This window comes from Elephantulus edwardii, unplaced genomic scaffold (assembly GCF_000299155.1).
Source record: "Elephantulus edwardii isolate Elephantulus edwardi_28Jun2011 unplaced genomic scaffold, EleEdw1.0 scaffold00001, whole genome shotgun sequence".
NCBI lineage: Eukaryota > Metazoa > Chordata > Mammalia > Macroscelidea > Macroscelididae > Elephantulus > Elephantulus edwardii.
Genome location: NW_006399751.1, coordinates 23,313,503 through 23,330,730, shown reverse-complemented (window position 1 = coordinate 23,330,730; position 17,228 = coordinate 23,313,503). Strand labels below are relative to the sequence as shown.

The following is a 17,228-nucleotide window of genomic DNA, read 5'->3' as shown; positions in this document are numbered from 1 at the left end:
AAAAAGTGTTGGGATGCTAACCTAAAGATTAGTGGCTTCCACTGGCCAGCTGCTCCCCAGGATAAAGATGAGGCGTCTGCTCCCATGAGGAGCCACAGTCTCAGAAACTCAATAGGGCTTTTTCATTCTGTTCCATATGGTTACAAAAGTTCCAGTGCTAAGGAATCAGGCTGACAACCCCAAGGCATGTGGTTGGAATAGACCAACTGCTCTAACAGAGGAAGATGGGCCATCTGCTCCTGTGCGGTTTACAGCATCTGAAATCCTGCAGGTGGGTTAGCTGTCAGCTGGTTTTGACTAGACAGCACACAATGGTTACTATACATTGGAATCAACTTGGTGGCAATAACTTTTTTTTTCTAATCCAGTGAGACAAAGGAAAGCAGAGGAGTGCTTTCACTTTCTTTCCGTCTGCCTCTAGGCTTACAATGTAAAATTTCTCTTTTGTGTTAAAGATTTCTTAAACAAGACATTAAAGCACTAATCATAAGGAAACATTGAAAAGAACCTCAACAATCATCAATAGAAAAATAAGACAAACTTTATCTATATATAATGGTATACTGTACAACCAGTAAAAAGAATAGTTTATAGCTATAAGTATTCATAAGAAAGATACATAGTGGTATAAAATGCTGTTAAGTGGCGGGGGTGGTGGGTGGGTGGGGGTGTGTGGAAAGTAGTTTATGGAAGAATGATTCCCTTTTAAATATGGGTCCCTGGTAGCATTGTGGTCAAAGTGTTTGGCTGCTAATCAAAAGCTGGGTCATCTGATCCTCAAAGCTACTCCCCAGGAGAAAGATGACGCAGTCCACTTCTGTAAAGGTTTGCAGCCAGCTCTGAAAGTTGATATGAATTAGATTCAAATTAGTGGCAGTGGAGCTGGTTTGGGTAACCATATACATGAATGGAATTAAAATGTTGTTGTTAAGTGTCATTGAGTCATAGACGACTCATAGCAACCCTATTAACTAAAGACCTGAACACTTGTATAACTCTCTTCATTTCTCCAAGTTCATAGGGTTTCTGGAGCAAGCTATTTCGGAAGTGGATGCCTCTCCTGCTTCCAAGCTTCTTTTACTTGGGGAGCGCCACCAAACACTGTTGACCAGGGGTAAACATTATTACATTTGACATATCAGTGTCACAGTGTTTAGCATCACAGCAACCATGAGTTACAGCAAATGGGCAGACCAGTGCTATACCACTTAGAATAATGTTTGACCAAAAACAATTAAAACCAGTCCTGAGGGCCGCAGATTAAAATCACCTACCTTTGGCTTGGTAGCATATCCTTCTATCCACCAGACCCACAGAGGTCTCTATGTTGTTGCTGTTAAGTGCAGAATCTCTACTTTAAAAAAAATTATATTGGTTTGCTTACAAAGTTCATATACATTGTGTTTCACACTATTCTTCATTCACATTATTTTCATGTAGTCATTTGCATTCATTATGTTTTATAAAATTAAACACCATTGGATTATGCCCACCTTACCCTGTCTTTACAGGTCTCCACTGATCTTTCCCATTCCCCTTACCCCCCACCTCCACCTACCAAACTGTGCAACTACAATTTTGCCCCTACCCATCCTCACCCCTCTTTTCCCTCCTCTTCCCCACTTGGGTCACCATACATATTTTACTAGTTATCCTTCTATTGTTACAATAATGGCCTTATACATTATTTGTCCTTAATATACTGAGTTAGTTTGTTCAGCATAATGCACTCCATTTTTTTCCAAAAAGAATCTCCATTTTTAAATAATATGTCTGTATTAATATTCACTCCCCCCAACTAACAGTAAAAATAAAAATTGATATAGTATTTTCAATATTCTAAATTGACATTTTGGAAATGGAGATGAAATACCATTGAGGTGTTTCAGCAAACAAATGCAGTCCTGGATGTGCTCACTAGTCTGAGCCAGGAAATTTGGAAGACAGACACCTGCCAGCTGACTTAAAGAGATCCATATCTTTTCCCATTCCAACAAAGGGTGATCCAACAGAGGGTGGCATTTGGATTCATTGCTAATATCAGCTGGATCTTGGTTGAAAGCAGAGAATACCAGAAGAATGTCTATTTGTGTTTTCTTGACTATGCAATGGCATATGTGGAGATCATAACAAATTAAGTCTGGCATTGAGAAAAATGGAAATTTCACAACACTTACAAAACTTACAAAACCTGTACCTAGACCAAGAAGCTGTTATCTGACTAGAGCAAGCGAACACTGCATGGCTTAAAATTATGAAATGTGTGCATCAGGGCTGTAACCTTTCTCCATGCTTATTTGATCTGTGTGATATGCAAATCATTCAAGAAGCTGAGCTCTATGAATAAAATGGTGGTATCCGGATAGGAGGAAGGCTCATCAGCGACCTGTATTATGTGGATGACACAACCTTGCTTTCTCAGAGCAAAGAGGACTTCAGACACTTGCTGCAGAATATCAAAGACTACAGACTTTAATATGAATTACCTCTTAATATCAAGAAAACAAAAATCCTCACCACTAGATCAATAGGCATCATCATGATAGATGAAGAAAAGTTTGAAGTTGTCAACAATTTCATCTTACCTAGATCCACACTCAACACCGTTGGTACCAATAGTCATCAGATTAGGAGATGCATTGCATTGCGTAGATTTGCTGTCAGGGACCTCTCCAAAAGACTGAGGAGCAATGATGTCACTTTAAAGACTAAGGTATGCCTGATTCAGACCATGGTATTTTTAATCACTTGCTACCCATCTGAGAGTTGGATAATGAATAAAGATGGTAGAAGAATTTATACATTTGAGCCACAGTGTTGGAGAAGAATACAAAACGATGGACTGCCAAAAGAACATGCAGATAGGAGAAAGTTCAGCCAGAGTGCTCTGTAAAGAAAAGTATGGCTAAACATTGTCTCACATACACTAAGCATGCCATTAGGAGAAGCTATGCCCTGGAAAGGGGCATCATGCTTGGAAAGGCAGAGGGTCACTGAAAGAGAGGAAGACCCTCAATGATATAGATTGCTTCTGCAAACTCTATCTCACGTCAGTAATGATATAACTCATCCCATGGCCTCTTCTGAATCCAGTTTGAGTTTCTATAAGTTCTTTATCAATGTACTGTGCTAGCCATTTTTTAGTAATTTTCACCAAGATTTTACTTGTATTTTGTATTAATGGTACTTTGGATAATTTCAATACTCTTTTTGTTGTTGGTAGGTGTTCTCAAGTGAGCACAACTCATGGAGACCCTATGAACAACAGATCTGCACCCTGTCCTATCCTGTGCCATCCTCATCATCTTTGACGTATTTGGTTAGGTGACACTGAGTAGACTACAACTCACAGTGACCCTATGAACAACACATTTGAACCTGGCCTTATACTCACCATCTTTGATATGTTCAACCCCATTGTTAAAGTCACTATGTCAATTCATCTTGTTGAGGGTCTTCTTCTCTTTCTCTGACCCTCCATCTTCCCCAATATGATGTCATTTTCCAAGGACTGATCCCTTTTTTACAATGTGCCCAATGTATATGAGATGAAGTTTCACCATCTGTGCCTCTAAGGAACACCCTAGTTGCATTTCCGCCAAGACCTTTTGTTCTTTTGATAGTTCATTAGAAATTTAGTACTCTTCTCTAACATTACAATTATATGCCAAGGCATCAATTTTTCTTCCATCCTTATTCATTGCCCAACTTTCAGATGCATAGGAAATAAATGAAAAGACTATGCTTTGGAGCAGGCACATATTGGTACGCTGACAGACGTTCAAGCTGGATTTAGAATAGACTGTGGTACCAGGGATATAATTGCTGAGGTCAAATAGATGTTGGAGGAAAGCAGAAAATAAAAGAATGATGTTTTATTAACTTTTTGTTATTGTGTTAGATGCTGTTGAGTCAAGTCTGACTCATAGCAGCCCTATGAACAATAGATCTGAACCCTGTCCCATCTTGTGCCATCCTCACAATCTGACACACTTGAGCCCATTGCTACATTCACTGTGACAATGCACCGGGTTGAAGGTCTCCTTCTTCATTGTCTCTCCAACTTCCCAAGCATAATGTCCCTCTGCAATGAAGAACCTCTTCTAGGAACGTGCCCAAAGTATGTGAGATGAAGTTTTATTATTTTTGCCTTCAAGAAGCATTCTGGCTGCACCTTCTCCATGATTTATTTATTCTTTTGACAGTCTACGGTATATTCAGGACTCTTCTCCAACATCATAATTCAAAGGCATCAATTTTTCTTCTGTCATACTTATTCATCATGCAGTTCTCAGATACATAGCAAGTGACTGTAAAGACTATAGTCTGAATTAGGCACACCTTAGTCCTCAAACTCACATTAGTAATCTGGAGAGATTCCTGACTGCAGACTTTCCTAGTGCAATATGTCTCCTGCTCTCTCAAGTTCTAATACCAACTGTACTGATTCCAAGTAAGATGAAGTCGTTGGTAATTTCAACCTTTTCTCCATTAACTAGGCAAAGGATCAGGACAAATTATGGCTGACATTGAGAAGAATGAAAACCACAGAACTCTTAATTGTGGTGATGTGAAACCTATACCTAGACCAAGAGGCTTTGTATGAACAGAGCAAAAGAATATTGCATGAATTTAAATTAAAAAAGGTATGCATCAGGACTGTATCCTTTCTCCAAACTTGTTCATCAGTATGCTGAGCAAATCATTAGAGAAACAGAACTTAATGAATAAAAACGTGGTATCACCCATCAACAAATGAATGGATAGGAAACCTATGATATGTTCACACAATGGAATATTATGCAGCACTGAAAAAACAAGGAACTCATAAAATATTACACAACATGAGTGACCCTTGAGTACATCATGCTGAGTAAAATATCTCAGTTACAAAAGGACAAATACTGCATAACACCACTGTTATAAAACAGGACTGGCATGGGGTTTAGGGGGAAACTAAGAAAAGAGAGGATAAATAATGAATATGGTATTGGAACAGATGAAGGAAAGAATTGTTTAAATGAATATATGATCAGCCAATATGCATACAACAAAATCCCAGAATAAGAGGTACATTGCAAAGAGGACTGGGTGGGGGGATATGTAAAAGTGAACTGGGGGAGGGGGAATGGAGGGAGAGGGGGTAAAATAAGCAACAGTGAATGAATCACAATCTAACTTTTCTGTAAACTTTCATTAAAATCACAATTAAAATAAAAATTTTCATTTAAAAAAGAATATGGTATCATGAGGAAGACTCATCAATAACCTGCATTATGCAGATGACACAAGTTCGCTTACTTAAAGTAAAAAGAACTTGAAGCACTTGCTGTAAAAGATCAAGGAGTGCAGCCTTCAATATGGATTACAACTGAACATCAAGGCAACAAAAATCTTCACCATTAGGATGATAGGCAACATCAATGTTCATGAAGAAAAGACTGAAGTTGTTAACAATTTCATCTTGATTAGATCCACAATCAACACCCTTGGGAGCAGAAGCCATGAGTTAGAAGATGTGTTGCATTGGGGAAAATCTAGTGTCAAGGACCTCTCCAAAATTCTTTGGAACAATGATGTTAGTTTAAAGATTAACATGGACCTGATTCAAGCCATGGTCTTTTCAGTTACTTGCTATGCATCTGAAACTTGGACATTGAAGAAGGATGATGGAAGAATTGATTGATGCTTTTGAGTTGTGGTGTTGGAGTTGTGGTACTGAATATTTCACGGACTTCCAAGAGAACAAACAAAGATGTTTTGGAGAAAGTACAATGAGGGTGCTCCTTGGAGGTGAGAAAAGTGAAGCTTTGTCTTACATACTTTTGGTATGTTGTTTGGAGGGGCCAGTCCTCGGAAAAGGACATCATATTTGGAAAGGGGAAGGGTCAGCAAAAGAGAGGAAGACACCCCCAGGGAGATGAACTGATGCAATGACTGTAACAACACCCTCAGTATAACAAACAGTGAGGATGGTGCAGGGTAGGGCAAGGTTCAGATCTGTTGTTCGTAGGGTCTCTATGGGTTGTAGTCTCCTCAAAGACACATAACAACAACTCCTACAGAACAACTGGTGGATTTGAATGGCCCGCCTCTGGGTTGGCAGTACCACTCTCTATTGATTAGGCCACCAGAGTTCCAGTTTCACAATATCTCTCCTTGTTGTTGTTATGTGTCTTTGAGTAGTCTGCAAATCATAGCAACCCTATGTACATAGATAGCTCTGAAGTCTGCCCTATCCTGAGCCAGTCTCACTTTCTCCGACACACCTATCCCTATTATTTCAGCTACCATGTCAATCTATCTCATTCTGGATCTTTCTTTCTTGTGCTGTCCCTCTACCCTTCTGAGCATGATCCTTCTTCAAGGAATGGTCCCTCCTGGCAACATGCCCAAAGTACGGGAGACAGAACTTCAAAATTCTTGCCTCCAAGGAGTAGCTTGACTTCATTCTTTCCAGGACAGACCTTTTTTTCTTCTGTTAGTCCATAGTAGGTTCAGTTCTTCAGTACCACAAAGGCATCAGTTCTCGTGTTATCCTTACTCATTTTACAGCTTTCTGATGAGTCACAAGTAATTGTGAAGACTATGTCCTGGAATAGGCATACCTTAATCTCTAGACTGACATTGTTGCTCGTTAGCACTCTGGAGAGGTTCCCAACAATAGATTTTCCCAATGCAACACAATTAATATCCTTAAATATTTATTTATTATAAAGTGAGAGAGAGTGACTTTCAGCTGAGAAATGTAATAGACATCACCTCAGTCAGAAGAGTAAAGTTGACAGTCCCATCAATGGAGCCAACTGATGAGTGAGTGTGTCCTTGAAATGATCTGACAAGGATACATCAGCTCTGTGATATGCTTACCTAAAATATATGACCTCAGTCAAATCATGAGAAACCATCAGTAAGAAGTAAAACATACCACAGGGTAAATTACCTGTGTCCTTACAAAATACCAAGGTCAGGAAAGACAAGGGAAAGCTAACAAGATGCCTCAGAATGAAGATGATTGTTGTTATGTGCTGTTGAGTCACTTGCAACTCATAGCAACTGTATGTACAACAGCTCTGAAACCTGACCTGTCCTGAACTAGAGTCTCATTGATTCTGACACAATCCATAATATCTAGAGTCTTCCCCTCCTGCGCTGTCCCTCCACTCTCCAAGTATAATGTCCCTCTCCAATGACTTGTCCCTCCTTGCAACATGTACAAAGTATGTCAGACGGAGCCTCAGAATCCTTGCCTCCGATATGTCTCCTTATTTTCTGACTGCTGGTACCAAGTAAGTATGCTCCCACGTGTATGTTTGTTGTTGTGTTTTGTCAAGTTGGAACCAATCTATAGCTGACCCTGCAGTGAATTTTTTTAGGCAATAAATCATGCTGGTGGAGACTGCCCATCCTTCTCCCACCAAACAGTTGATGGATTTGAACTATATGTCTTTGGTATTAGAGTGCAGCTTTTTACCTGTAGGCCACCAGAGCTCCTCATATACGATCAGAAATTCATATTTATATGTACAATAAAAATGGCAGTAATGTTTGTAACTGCCAAAGAATGGAAATAATCTTTCTAAGTACTGACCAACAGAAGAATTGGGGAAAATACATATAATATGGAATCATCATAAATTGGAAATTAAATAACTATACATAGAAATTTAATTGGGCATAAAAGAAATCATATACAAAATACTATATACTGTGGGATTCCATTTACATAAAGTTAAAACAAAGACAAAACTACTGTGGGATTCCATTTACATAAAGTTAAAACAAAGACAAAACTAATACATGGAGTTAGAAATCAGAATGGGAAAGGAAGCAGTGGTAATTTGAAGTGCTAGTAATGTTTTATATCTTCATTTTGGTGTTAATTATGGAATTTTTATTATATTTTTTATAACTCATTGAATTTTATCTTTGTTTTTCCTATATATTGTTAAGCTCTATTGAAAAGCCAAACAATTAAAAATAGCAAACTCAAACTTAGCTCATTGTTATAAAGTCAGAACTGACTCAGATGATGCTCCATTGTTTCTGAGGTTGTAAATCACACAGAAGATTGTTCAACTTTCTCTCAGTAACTGAGAAACATTTTAAGTGCCACAGTTTGGACTGAGTAGGCATGCAAGGTTGGAAAATGGGTAGTTATGTTGGAGTAGTGTGTGCAGGAATCTCTAAGGGAAAATGAAAATACTAATGAGATGAAATTGGAAGGACTTGGTGTTTGACGGAAGATGGTGAAGGCTTTTGGACTCTGGCTTAGGTCATAAGCATGTACTGAATTTTTCTTAGGAAGATAGGTGTATGATGATAGTGTTATTTTTTTAAAAGCTAATTTATCCTTTATGATATTTTGTTGTAGTCACTTCTTATTAGAATGATCTATTTATGTAGCTGTGTCTCTGGAACTAAACTTCAAGTTTCTTAGTGAAAGGCGTTGAGCCCAGGTGTTGTAGTGTGTTATGTGTTATGTTGCGGTTCCAAATACATCAGATGCTCATTAGAAGAAAGATAAGAGTCCCTTCTCTAAAGATTTACAGCCTTGGAAACTCAGTGGAGAGTTGCCATAAGTTGAAATTAACTTGAGGCCAGTGGGATTGTGGGTATGGGTTTTTTCTTTCTTCTCTCTTCCTTTCCTTTTCCCTCTCCCTTTCTCCCTCCCTCTCCCCATCTCTCTCTCTTTCCTTCCTTCCTTCCTTCCTTCCTTCCTTCCCTCCCTCCCTCCCTCCCTCCCTCCCTCCCTCTCTGTTTGTTTTTTTCTTTTTTAAAGAGGGTATAGCTATAGGCCTTAACTCTCTGTTTGGAGAAGAATGCTGAAGATTCCATGGACTGCCAAAGAACAAATAGATACATCTTAGAGAATGTGCAGCCAGAGTGCTTCTTGGAGGCAAAGATGATAAAGCTTTGTCTCACATACTTTGAGCATGAGCAGGTTATTCCTTGGAGAGGAGCATCAAGCTTGGAAAGGTGAACGGGCAGCAAAGGAGAGAAAACTCCTCAACCAGGTGAGTTGACATAGTGACTGCAGCAATGGGCTTACGTATCAGAGATTTTGAGGATGGCACAGGATAGGACAGTGTTCAAATCAGTTGTTCATAAGGTTGATACGAGTCCTATTCAACTCACCAGCACCTAACAACAAAAAAGTATACAACAAATTCACTATCATTAGAAATGACAGTGTTGTTGTTGTTGTTGTATACCATCAAGTCATAATCGATGCATAGCTGACCCTCTTGTGGGTTTTCAGAGGATGTGAATAACACAGGAGGTGAGTGCCCATTTCCCCCATTTCCCCCCATGGGGCTGGTGGACTTGCCTTTGGGTTGGCAGCACAACTCTTTTCCACTAAACCACCACGACTCCCTATGCAGTTGGAACGCACCAGCTTCTCTGAGGAAAAAATATGGGTAATCTCCGTCCATGTGATTTATTGCCTCTGAAAACCCATTGGAGGGTCAGCTATAGGTGGGTTCTGACTTAACAGTACACAGCACAAAATGGCAAGAGAATAACTGACATCTGATGCAGAACTTTCTGGGAACGGAACCTTAGCACACGCATGAAGGAAATGATACTAAAATAATTCTTGTAAGATGTTTTCTTAAACAACAAATAGGAGGATACTTTATTAACATAATAGGCTAAATGAGATAAATAGTATTTATCTCAAAGGAGTAAGCATGCTCATATTCAATGGTTAAGAACAGCAAAACAGTAGTCCAGGTTTTTCTATGTCAGCAAAGAAAAGTTTTTTACAAATAAGTTTGCAGAGGAAGACATGGAAGGGCAAGGCGGCATCCTAGCCCATGACTCATTAAACTAAGGAGGGAGTCATTCCTAAATAGATGGGGAAAGGACATCATGTTTATTCATGTAGAGGGTGGGGTTTTAAGAATCAACCTATCACAATTAAAAGATCATCAGTCTTATTTATGAAAAGATGAAGGGCCTATGTGTGAGAGATCAGCACATATGTACTTGTGTTTTGAATCTGGCTGAAGTCCTTTCTAAGTTTTATGGGGAGCACATCCAGATGATTAAGACGGTGGAGTGTATGCATGATCCAGGAAATTTCAGATACATGTGCCTGCAGCTTTAATGATGTCCTTCAAGTACATACTCTTTCAAAGTGGCTGCTTCCTAGAATAAACAGGAGTCACTCACAAGATACCTGAAACCTCTTAGCAGAGTTAAAGGTTGTGAACAGCGAAGACCTGGAGGTGCCTTGGAAACTCATTGATGGTGTGTTTTTGGGGCCCGTAATGCCTGCATCAGCTGAGTGCTGGATTTTCTAATCGCAACCTTCTCAATGGAAAATAATTTTGCACATGATGTAAAGAGAGAAAGAAGTCAGGAAAATCAGAAAGTCTGTGAATCAGAGCAAACCTACCAGTAATTCAGTTAAAGTTTGAAAACAGCTGATTGCAGGTCATAGAGGCAAAATAGAACAGGTAAAGAATTTAAACTTGATAAGGGGGTTTTTCTCTAAAATTTTCTTTCTAGACTAAAAGGATCTGTCTCTTCTTTAAAATATTATTAAAGAAATGTTAGTTTTTGTATGGATGTCTTACTCATTAAATCTTTTTACTAAACAAATATTTATCAGCTTTCACTCCAGATCCCTTCCATTTTCTCTCACCTGAAGTAATCAGTCAAGAAATAGGTGTTTAACTTTCTACATTTCTCTCCATGCTCATACCAGCATATTCCAACAGCCAATGCAAGAAGTATGTCAGGGACAATTACATCCAACATCTGTTATCCTCTTCTTTCATAACAACAGAATTGGTCACATAGCTGGTCAATTAAGGATTGTATTTCTTAACCTTCCTTGCTGCTAGATGTGACCCAGGTTCTGCCAATGGAATGTAAAAATAGTTATATCTTTATAAAGAAGGTATTAGCTTTCATCCCTCCTATGACCCTCTCATAATTGGAACATAAACATGATGGTATTAATTGGAACCAATATGTTGGATTGAGAGATAGTAGTCATATGCTGACTATAACAGTGTAGGAAGATCAAATGAGCATAAATCCCCTAGGGACCCAAAACATTACTAAATTGTCTATTTAAGTTTTACAAGAAAGTACTTTTATCTTGTTTAAATTATGGTAGGTGGACTATTACACAAATTCATCTCAACATAAAGAAGATAAAAATTCTCACCACAGGTCCAATAAGCAACATCATGATAGATGAAGAAAGGATTGAAGCTGTCAATGAATGATTAAATTTTTCTTGAATCTTCAAATAACACTCTTGGTACCAGCAGTCAGGAGATCAGAGATGCATTGCAATGGGTAAGTCCTTTGTCAGGGACCTCTCCAAATTACTGAGGAGCAAAGATGTCAGTTTGAAGACTAAGGTGCACCTGACTCAGGCCATCAACTTTTCAATCATTTGCTTTGTGCATGAGAGCTGGACAATGAATAAGGATTACAGAAGAATCAATGCCTTTGAGTTGTGGTGTTGAAGAGAATTGAAAATGTCATGAACTGTCCAAAGAACAAGCAGCTATTTCTTGGAAAAAGTGCAGCAGCCAGAGTGTTCCTTGGAGTCAAGGATGGTGAAGCTTTATCTCACATACTCTGGGCATATTATTACGAAAGGCTATTCCTTGAAAGGGACATCATACTAGGAAAGGTGGAGGATCAGTGAAAGAGAGGGTGCCCTTCAGTGAGGTGGACTGGCATGGTGACAGCAGCAATAGGCTCAAATGTGCCAGAGATGATGAGGATGGCAGAGGACAGGACAGGGTTCAGATTTGTTATTCAGAGAATCATCATGAGTTGTACTCAACTGGATGGCACCCAACATCAATGACCCTGTATGTTAATTAACACAATAATGAGCAACATTAAAATGTTCCTTGCCCTCAAGGAGCACATTATTGACCATGGAAATCAAACGAGTCATATTATTTGAGAGAGAAGACACACGGTGCGTAGAAGCATAGGAGGGCAACAAACTTGTTAAGAAGTACGGAAAGGCTCCCTAAAAGACTATCATAAAGGAGATCAAGTAAGAGTGGTAGGAGTTAGGCAGAGAAAAGGGGAGTAGAGTGTTAACCATTTTCTTTTGGATGAAACACTCTCCCCAGGCTTCAGTGACACCACACCTGTCACTTCTTCTCTTCTGACTCTTCTCAGCTCCTCTGCCTATCCTGACTTGTAACTGTTGGCTGTTCCCAGGGCTTTCTGCCTATATTCTTTCCCTGGGTGATCCCCTTTCTTCTGTAAATAGCACCTCAAACTGACGAATGCCAAGCCTACCCATCTCTTCCGAGCTTTGGACTAATTTATAACTGCCAACTTCACAGCTCCACCTGCAAATCTCGCAGGCACCTCAAGCATATTATGCCAAATATGAACTAATGCTTTCTTTCCTCAACACCTGCTCCTCCCACAGTCTTCCTCTCCGTGAAGGTTATCACCATCCACCCAGTTACTTAAGCTAGAAACCGGTGAGTCATTCTTAACACCTCCCGTTCCTTTGCCACCCACTCTCAGTAGATCACCAAGTTGTGCTGATACACATCAAAAAAAGTACCTCTCAAATGCATGCACTCCTCTCCATTCCACTGCCACCAACCTGCTCCAAGCCAATGTTGATGTTTCTCCTCATTTTTTGGTTCTTTTGAGCTTCACTCCCACTTCTGTCCCTCTGCACATCATTCTCTCCACTGGAGCCCTACCAAACCCCCAAATCAAACTCCTTTCTCTTGAGTAACCTCTGACTCATAGTGACCCTCCAGCAGGGTTCCAAGGCTGTGACTATTTATTGGGAGAGACTTCCTGTCTTTTTCACACAGAGCAGCTGGAGGATTCAGTGAGAAGCACTACAGGGACTTCAACGCTGCACACATCTTTTAAAAGCACAAATCAGACCTAACAAGCATCTTCCAATGTCCTGGTTTGAATATATGTTAAAATGCAGTGTGCTCAATTCAACTCATGGGTTCCTGCCAGACTTGGTTTCTGCCTACTTCAACTTCATCTTTCGACGTTTCTCCTTAGCTCACCACTCACTGTGATCCAGTTACAAGTCTAGTTCTTTCCTGCCTCAGAGAAATTTCTCCTATGCGAGTTTTTTTTTCATATTCTTTGCCTGGTCATTCCCTCCAGAGAATAAAAAGAACATCTACAGCTTGTAGTCATAGAACTCAGAGGAAAGGAAGAGTCTCAAGGAGAAGACAATCAGTAATGCTTAATGATTTTTACTGACCATTTAAAAATAATTCATTCAACTGTGTGATTTGAACATCTTTATGTTGTCTTTGAGTCTTTCTGTGCAAAGACCTCTGGAACAGCCTGCCTGGTGTTCAGACTAATTTCCCACACCACACCCACGTACTGGTTACCTCATAGGGAGTGGGAACATTGCAAGGAGATCACTTTTCCTTTATGCAAATCTGTACCTTCTCCTTGGCTATAGTAGCTACTTTGCTTGAATCTTAAAAAAATAAAAATGAAAACTAGAAGATACTTAATATGCATATGAATTGGAAAAAAAGACACACTAGATATAGCCAAGACAATCTGAAGATATTCAAGATGTGGTTGTCAGAAGGAATTTCTACTCTAGTAAGGCCAGTTAAAACAAGGCCCCTTATGCTGCTTTGGCCTGCATGGGAGAGAAATGCAGCTCTACTTCCAGCACAAAACAAATCTGTAACATGGGGTCACCTCTGAGCTGTTTTTATTGTTATGTGCCATCAAGTTGCTGGCAAATCATAGCGACCCTACAACAGCTCTAATCCCTGTCCTATCATGAGCTAATTTAATTGCTTCCCACAAGTCTACCCCCAATTTACCCTTTGTTTCCTTAAGTTTTCCAGGTCTCCTACCACTCCTTCCACATACAGAAAACAATTTAGGACTTGGATCATATTAAACTTGGGGTCTGCTCACTTTCTTTTTCCTTTTAAAAATGTTGCTGCTTTACTACTGGATAGGTAAGAAGAATGGTAATGCAATTGCAGTTTCAAAGACTGTGGTGGGAAGCTGTCTCCAGGACGCACCAGATCAGAAATCAGTTATTTTATTAAGTCCAGCAACCACTTCAATCTCTTTCAATTGAAATTCTAGCACTAACTGCCTTTATGCTTCACTTTTTTTTAAATTATTATTAAATTTTATTAGTTTCAATGAACATTCACAGGGATTCTGGGCTTTCACTCCTTCATTGCCGCACCATTCTCTCCACCCTCCTCCCCAGTTTGTTCTTCTTCCCCGCCATCCAAATGTCTGTTTTAATTGTCCAATTGCCACAGTGCTTGTCAAAGTCTGTTCTGATTAATCTCCTTTGTCGGTGTGTCCTTTGCCATTCCCTATCACTCTTCCCTGAGAGAGACTTCACCCTGAGTCATAAGGAAAAGGGGATGGTGTATTCTCTTAGCTACTTCCTGCTGAAAAGGGACGCTGTGGGTTTCAGGGTGAAGATCTTCTCTCACTACTCTAAAGGGCCCCTTTGGCAGTAGGAAACACATAGACTATTATGGAGATTGATTTTGGAATTTAGATGCACTCTTATTGATTGTGCTTGGCCGTACATGTTCATATCCTTAAAGATGTATCATGGGGGTGTTGCAACCTAGTAGACACAAATTTGACTAACAAGTTATAAGTACATGAGTCAAAAATTATGGAAAAGTAAAAGAAAAGATTCTTTCATTGTTTTACAAACCCTGCCCCAGGTCCCCTCCACCATGTAGCCCTCGCTCTAGTCTCCTGTGATGACAGAAATACCTAGTTATATATCTCTTTTAAACAGCTTTCTCCCTCCTCCGTTTCAGTGCAGTATACATTATGTTTCACTTTTATGTGCCAATTTTGCAGGGGAATTTCTCATGAAATATAACTAAAGTTTCAGGGATGGAGTTCCTCTTTGTAACTTAATTTTTCCCCCTAAATCCTAAAACTTCAGGCCTATAGAAAACATATCATTATGATTTAGTAACAAAGAACTTAAATCATGGGACAAAAGAAGCCTGCTATCCCTTTTACTATGTAGTAACTTTGGATAAATCATATGGACTTCCAGCCTAACATTACCTGATTTTAGGATTATGGTAAGGCTTAACTAGTACTTAAACAGTGCCTTCTGTATTAGAATATCTTTCTAGATGAAAAAAAAATTTCTTTCTGTATTAAGGGGGGGGAAAGCAGCTCTGGTGGCTTCTTGTTTTGTAATTTCAAGTGGGAACTGACCCATAGCTGATGCTCTGGAGAAACGTATGCATTTGATTGCAGAAAAGTGTCTTGCCACTAAGCCTCCCAGTACTCTGATGGCTTGTTGTTATGTGCCATCCAGTTGCCTGCGACTCAAAGCAACCCTATGTACAACAGCCCTAAACCCTGCTCTGTCCTGTGCCAATTTCAGTCTCTGACACACCCACCCCCACTACTCCAATTACTGAATCAATCCACCTTATAGAGGGTCTTCCCCTCCTGTGCTGTGCATGATGTCCTTCTCCAAGGGCTGGTCCCTCCTTGCAACAAGTCCAAACTATGTCAGACAAAGCCCTGTCAACTGAAAGGTAAGCAGTTTAAAATCACCAAGCTGCTCTTCAGAAGAAAAATGGTCAATCTCCTCCTTCGCGATTTACTGCCTCCAAAAACCCACTGGAGGGTCAACTTCAACTCGACAGTCCACAATAACAGATAAGAAAATATTACTAAATATTAGCTGCCACTATTGTTACTGTTATTAGAATCAGATTAGAAACTGGGAATAATCCTGGCATCCCACAATGCCCAACACAGGCACAAAAAATACTGAATGAATTGTGTGTGTATACATATACATGTACATATAATCATATACACATACATATAATCATATACACATACATATAATCACCTCCATTCTCTTCACCCTTTCTATGTGCCTAGGGTGAGTCATAGTTGACTGATGCCAACAACCAGAATTTCAACTTTATTTTCTGAGTGCGACTGGGCTACCTCTTCTGTAAAGCACCCGATACTCAAAGCAAAGTCCTTTCTTAAAATAGCAGTGTTTCAGCCTGGAAAATTCCTTTCATGAGCTGTTAAACTCCCTCAGAGTCCACCTCTAGTCTTAGGCACCATTCCTTTCTCAGGTTGACGTGGGAACCAGAGACAACATCGAAAAACAGCATTAATTTCGTTAGCACTGTCTGGAGCATGTACCATGTTGTTCGGTGAAGTCCAGCAAGTCTGACTCATAACGACCCTATGAACAGTAGAAATCAACCCCGTCCTAGCCTGCACCATCCTCATCTCTGACACATTTGAGCCCACTGCTGCAGTCACTGAGTCAGTCCACTTCCTTGAGGGTTTTCCTCTTATCCGACCTGCCATCTTTCCAAGAAATAGCCTTTTCTAGCAACATGCTCCAAATACTTAAGAAGTTTTGTCATCCTTGCCTCTAAGGAGCACTCTGGCTGCACTTATTTCCAAGACATATCCTATGCTTTTTCGGAAGTCCATGGGATATTCAGTGTTTCTTCCCAATAACGTCTCCATATATGTCTAGAACATAATTCTCTCAAAAATTATTACAGCTGTTGGGTTGGAACCGACTTACAGCTCACCCTGCAGCTGGGTTTATTTCAGAGGTAGTAAAAATCCCAAGAGAAGAGATTGCCTGTCTTTCCAAGGTGGAGCAGCTGGTGGATTCCAACCGACTACCCTCAGGTTGGCAGCACAAGTAATTCCTTATCCACTAAGCCATGAGAGCTCAGAATACAATTAATGTTCTGTAAATAATGTCTATTATATTTTATTATCATTACAAACCCCCACCCACCCACCCCCGGGCCAGGCCCGCCTCCTTTGCTCGGGTCTCAGCCCCAGCTGCCTATGTGAGTGGAGGAGGGATGCAGAGGGCGGTGGAGGTGGTGGGAGAACCTCGCCTGTCAGCTTTCCGGGTCTCCGCGCGCGTCCCCCGCAGGCCTGGATCCCGGGGTCCCCCGGGACCGCCGGGGAGGGCGGGAGGCCGGGCGGAGGCAGCCACCGCCGCCGCCGCAGGAGGCGGAGCGCTGCACCTGGCGGCTGGGTCCTCCGGCACTCAACCCTGAAACGGGTCCAGCCGGTAGTGCGCGCGGCGAGGCCGAGCCCGGAGGAAGAGGAGAGAAGGTCGCGCCGCCGGGTGCGCCCACCCCCACGGCCGCATCCCCTGCCGCGCCCCGCTCGCCGCATCCCCCCGGAGCCAGTGACCCGCCCGGGAT

The 17,228-nt window shown here is 40.6% G+C and overlaps 1 protein-coding gene across 1 annotated transcript in view; it reads left to right on the top strand.

Annotated features, from left to right (window-relative positions):
• The window catches only part of INPP1 (inositol polyphosphate-1-phosphatase), a 51,277-nt gene that overhangs the window by 33,491 nt on the left and 558 nt on the right, over nucleotides 1-17,228 (top strand). Inside the window, exon 6 of the mRNA XM_006878934.1 lies at nucleotides 16,952-17,212. Within this exon, the coding sequence (XP_006878996.1) occupies nucleotides 16,952-17,212 (261 nt within the window). The remainder of the gene's footprint in view (nucleotides 1-16,951; nucleotides 17,213-17,228) is intronic.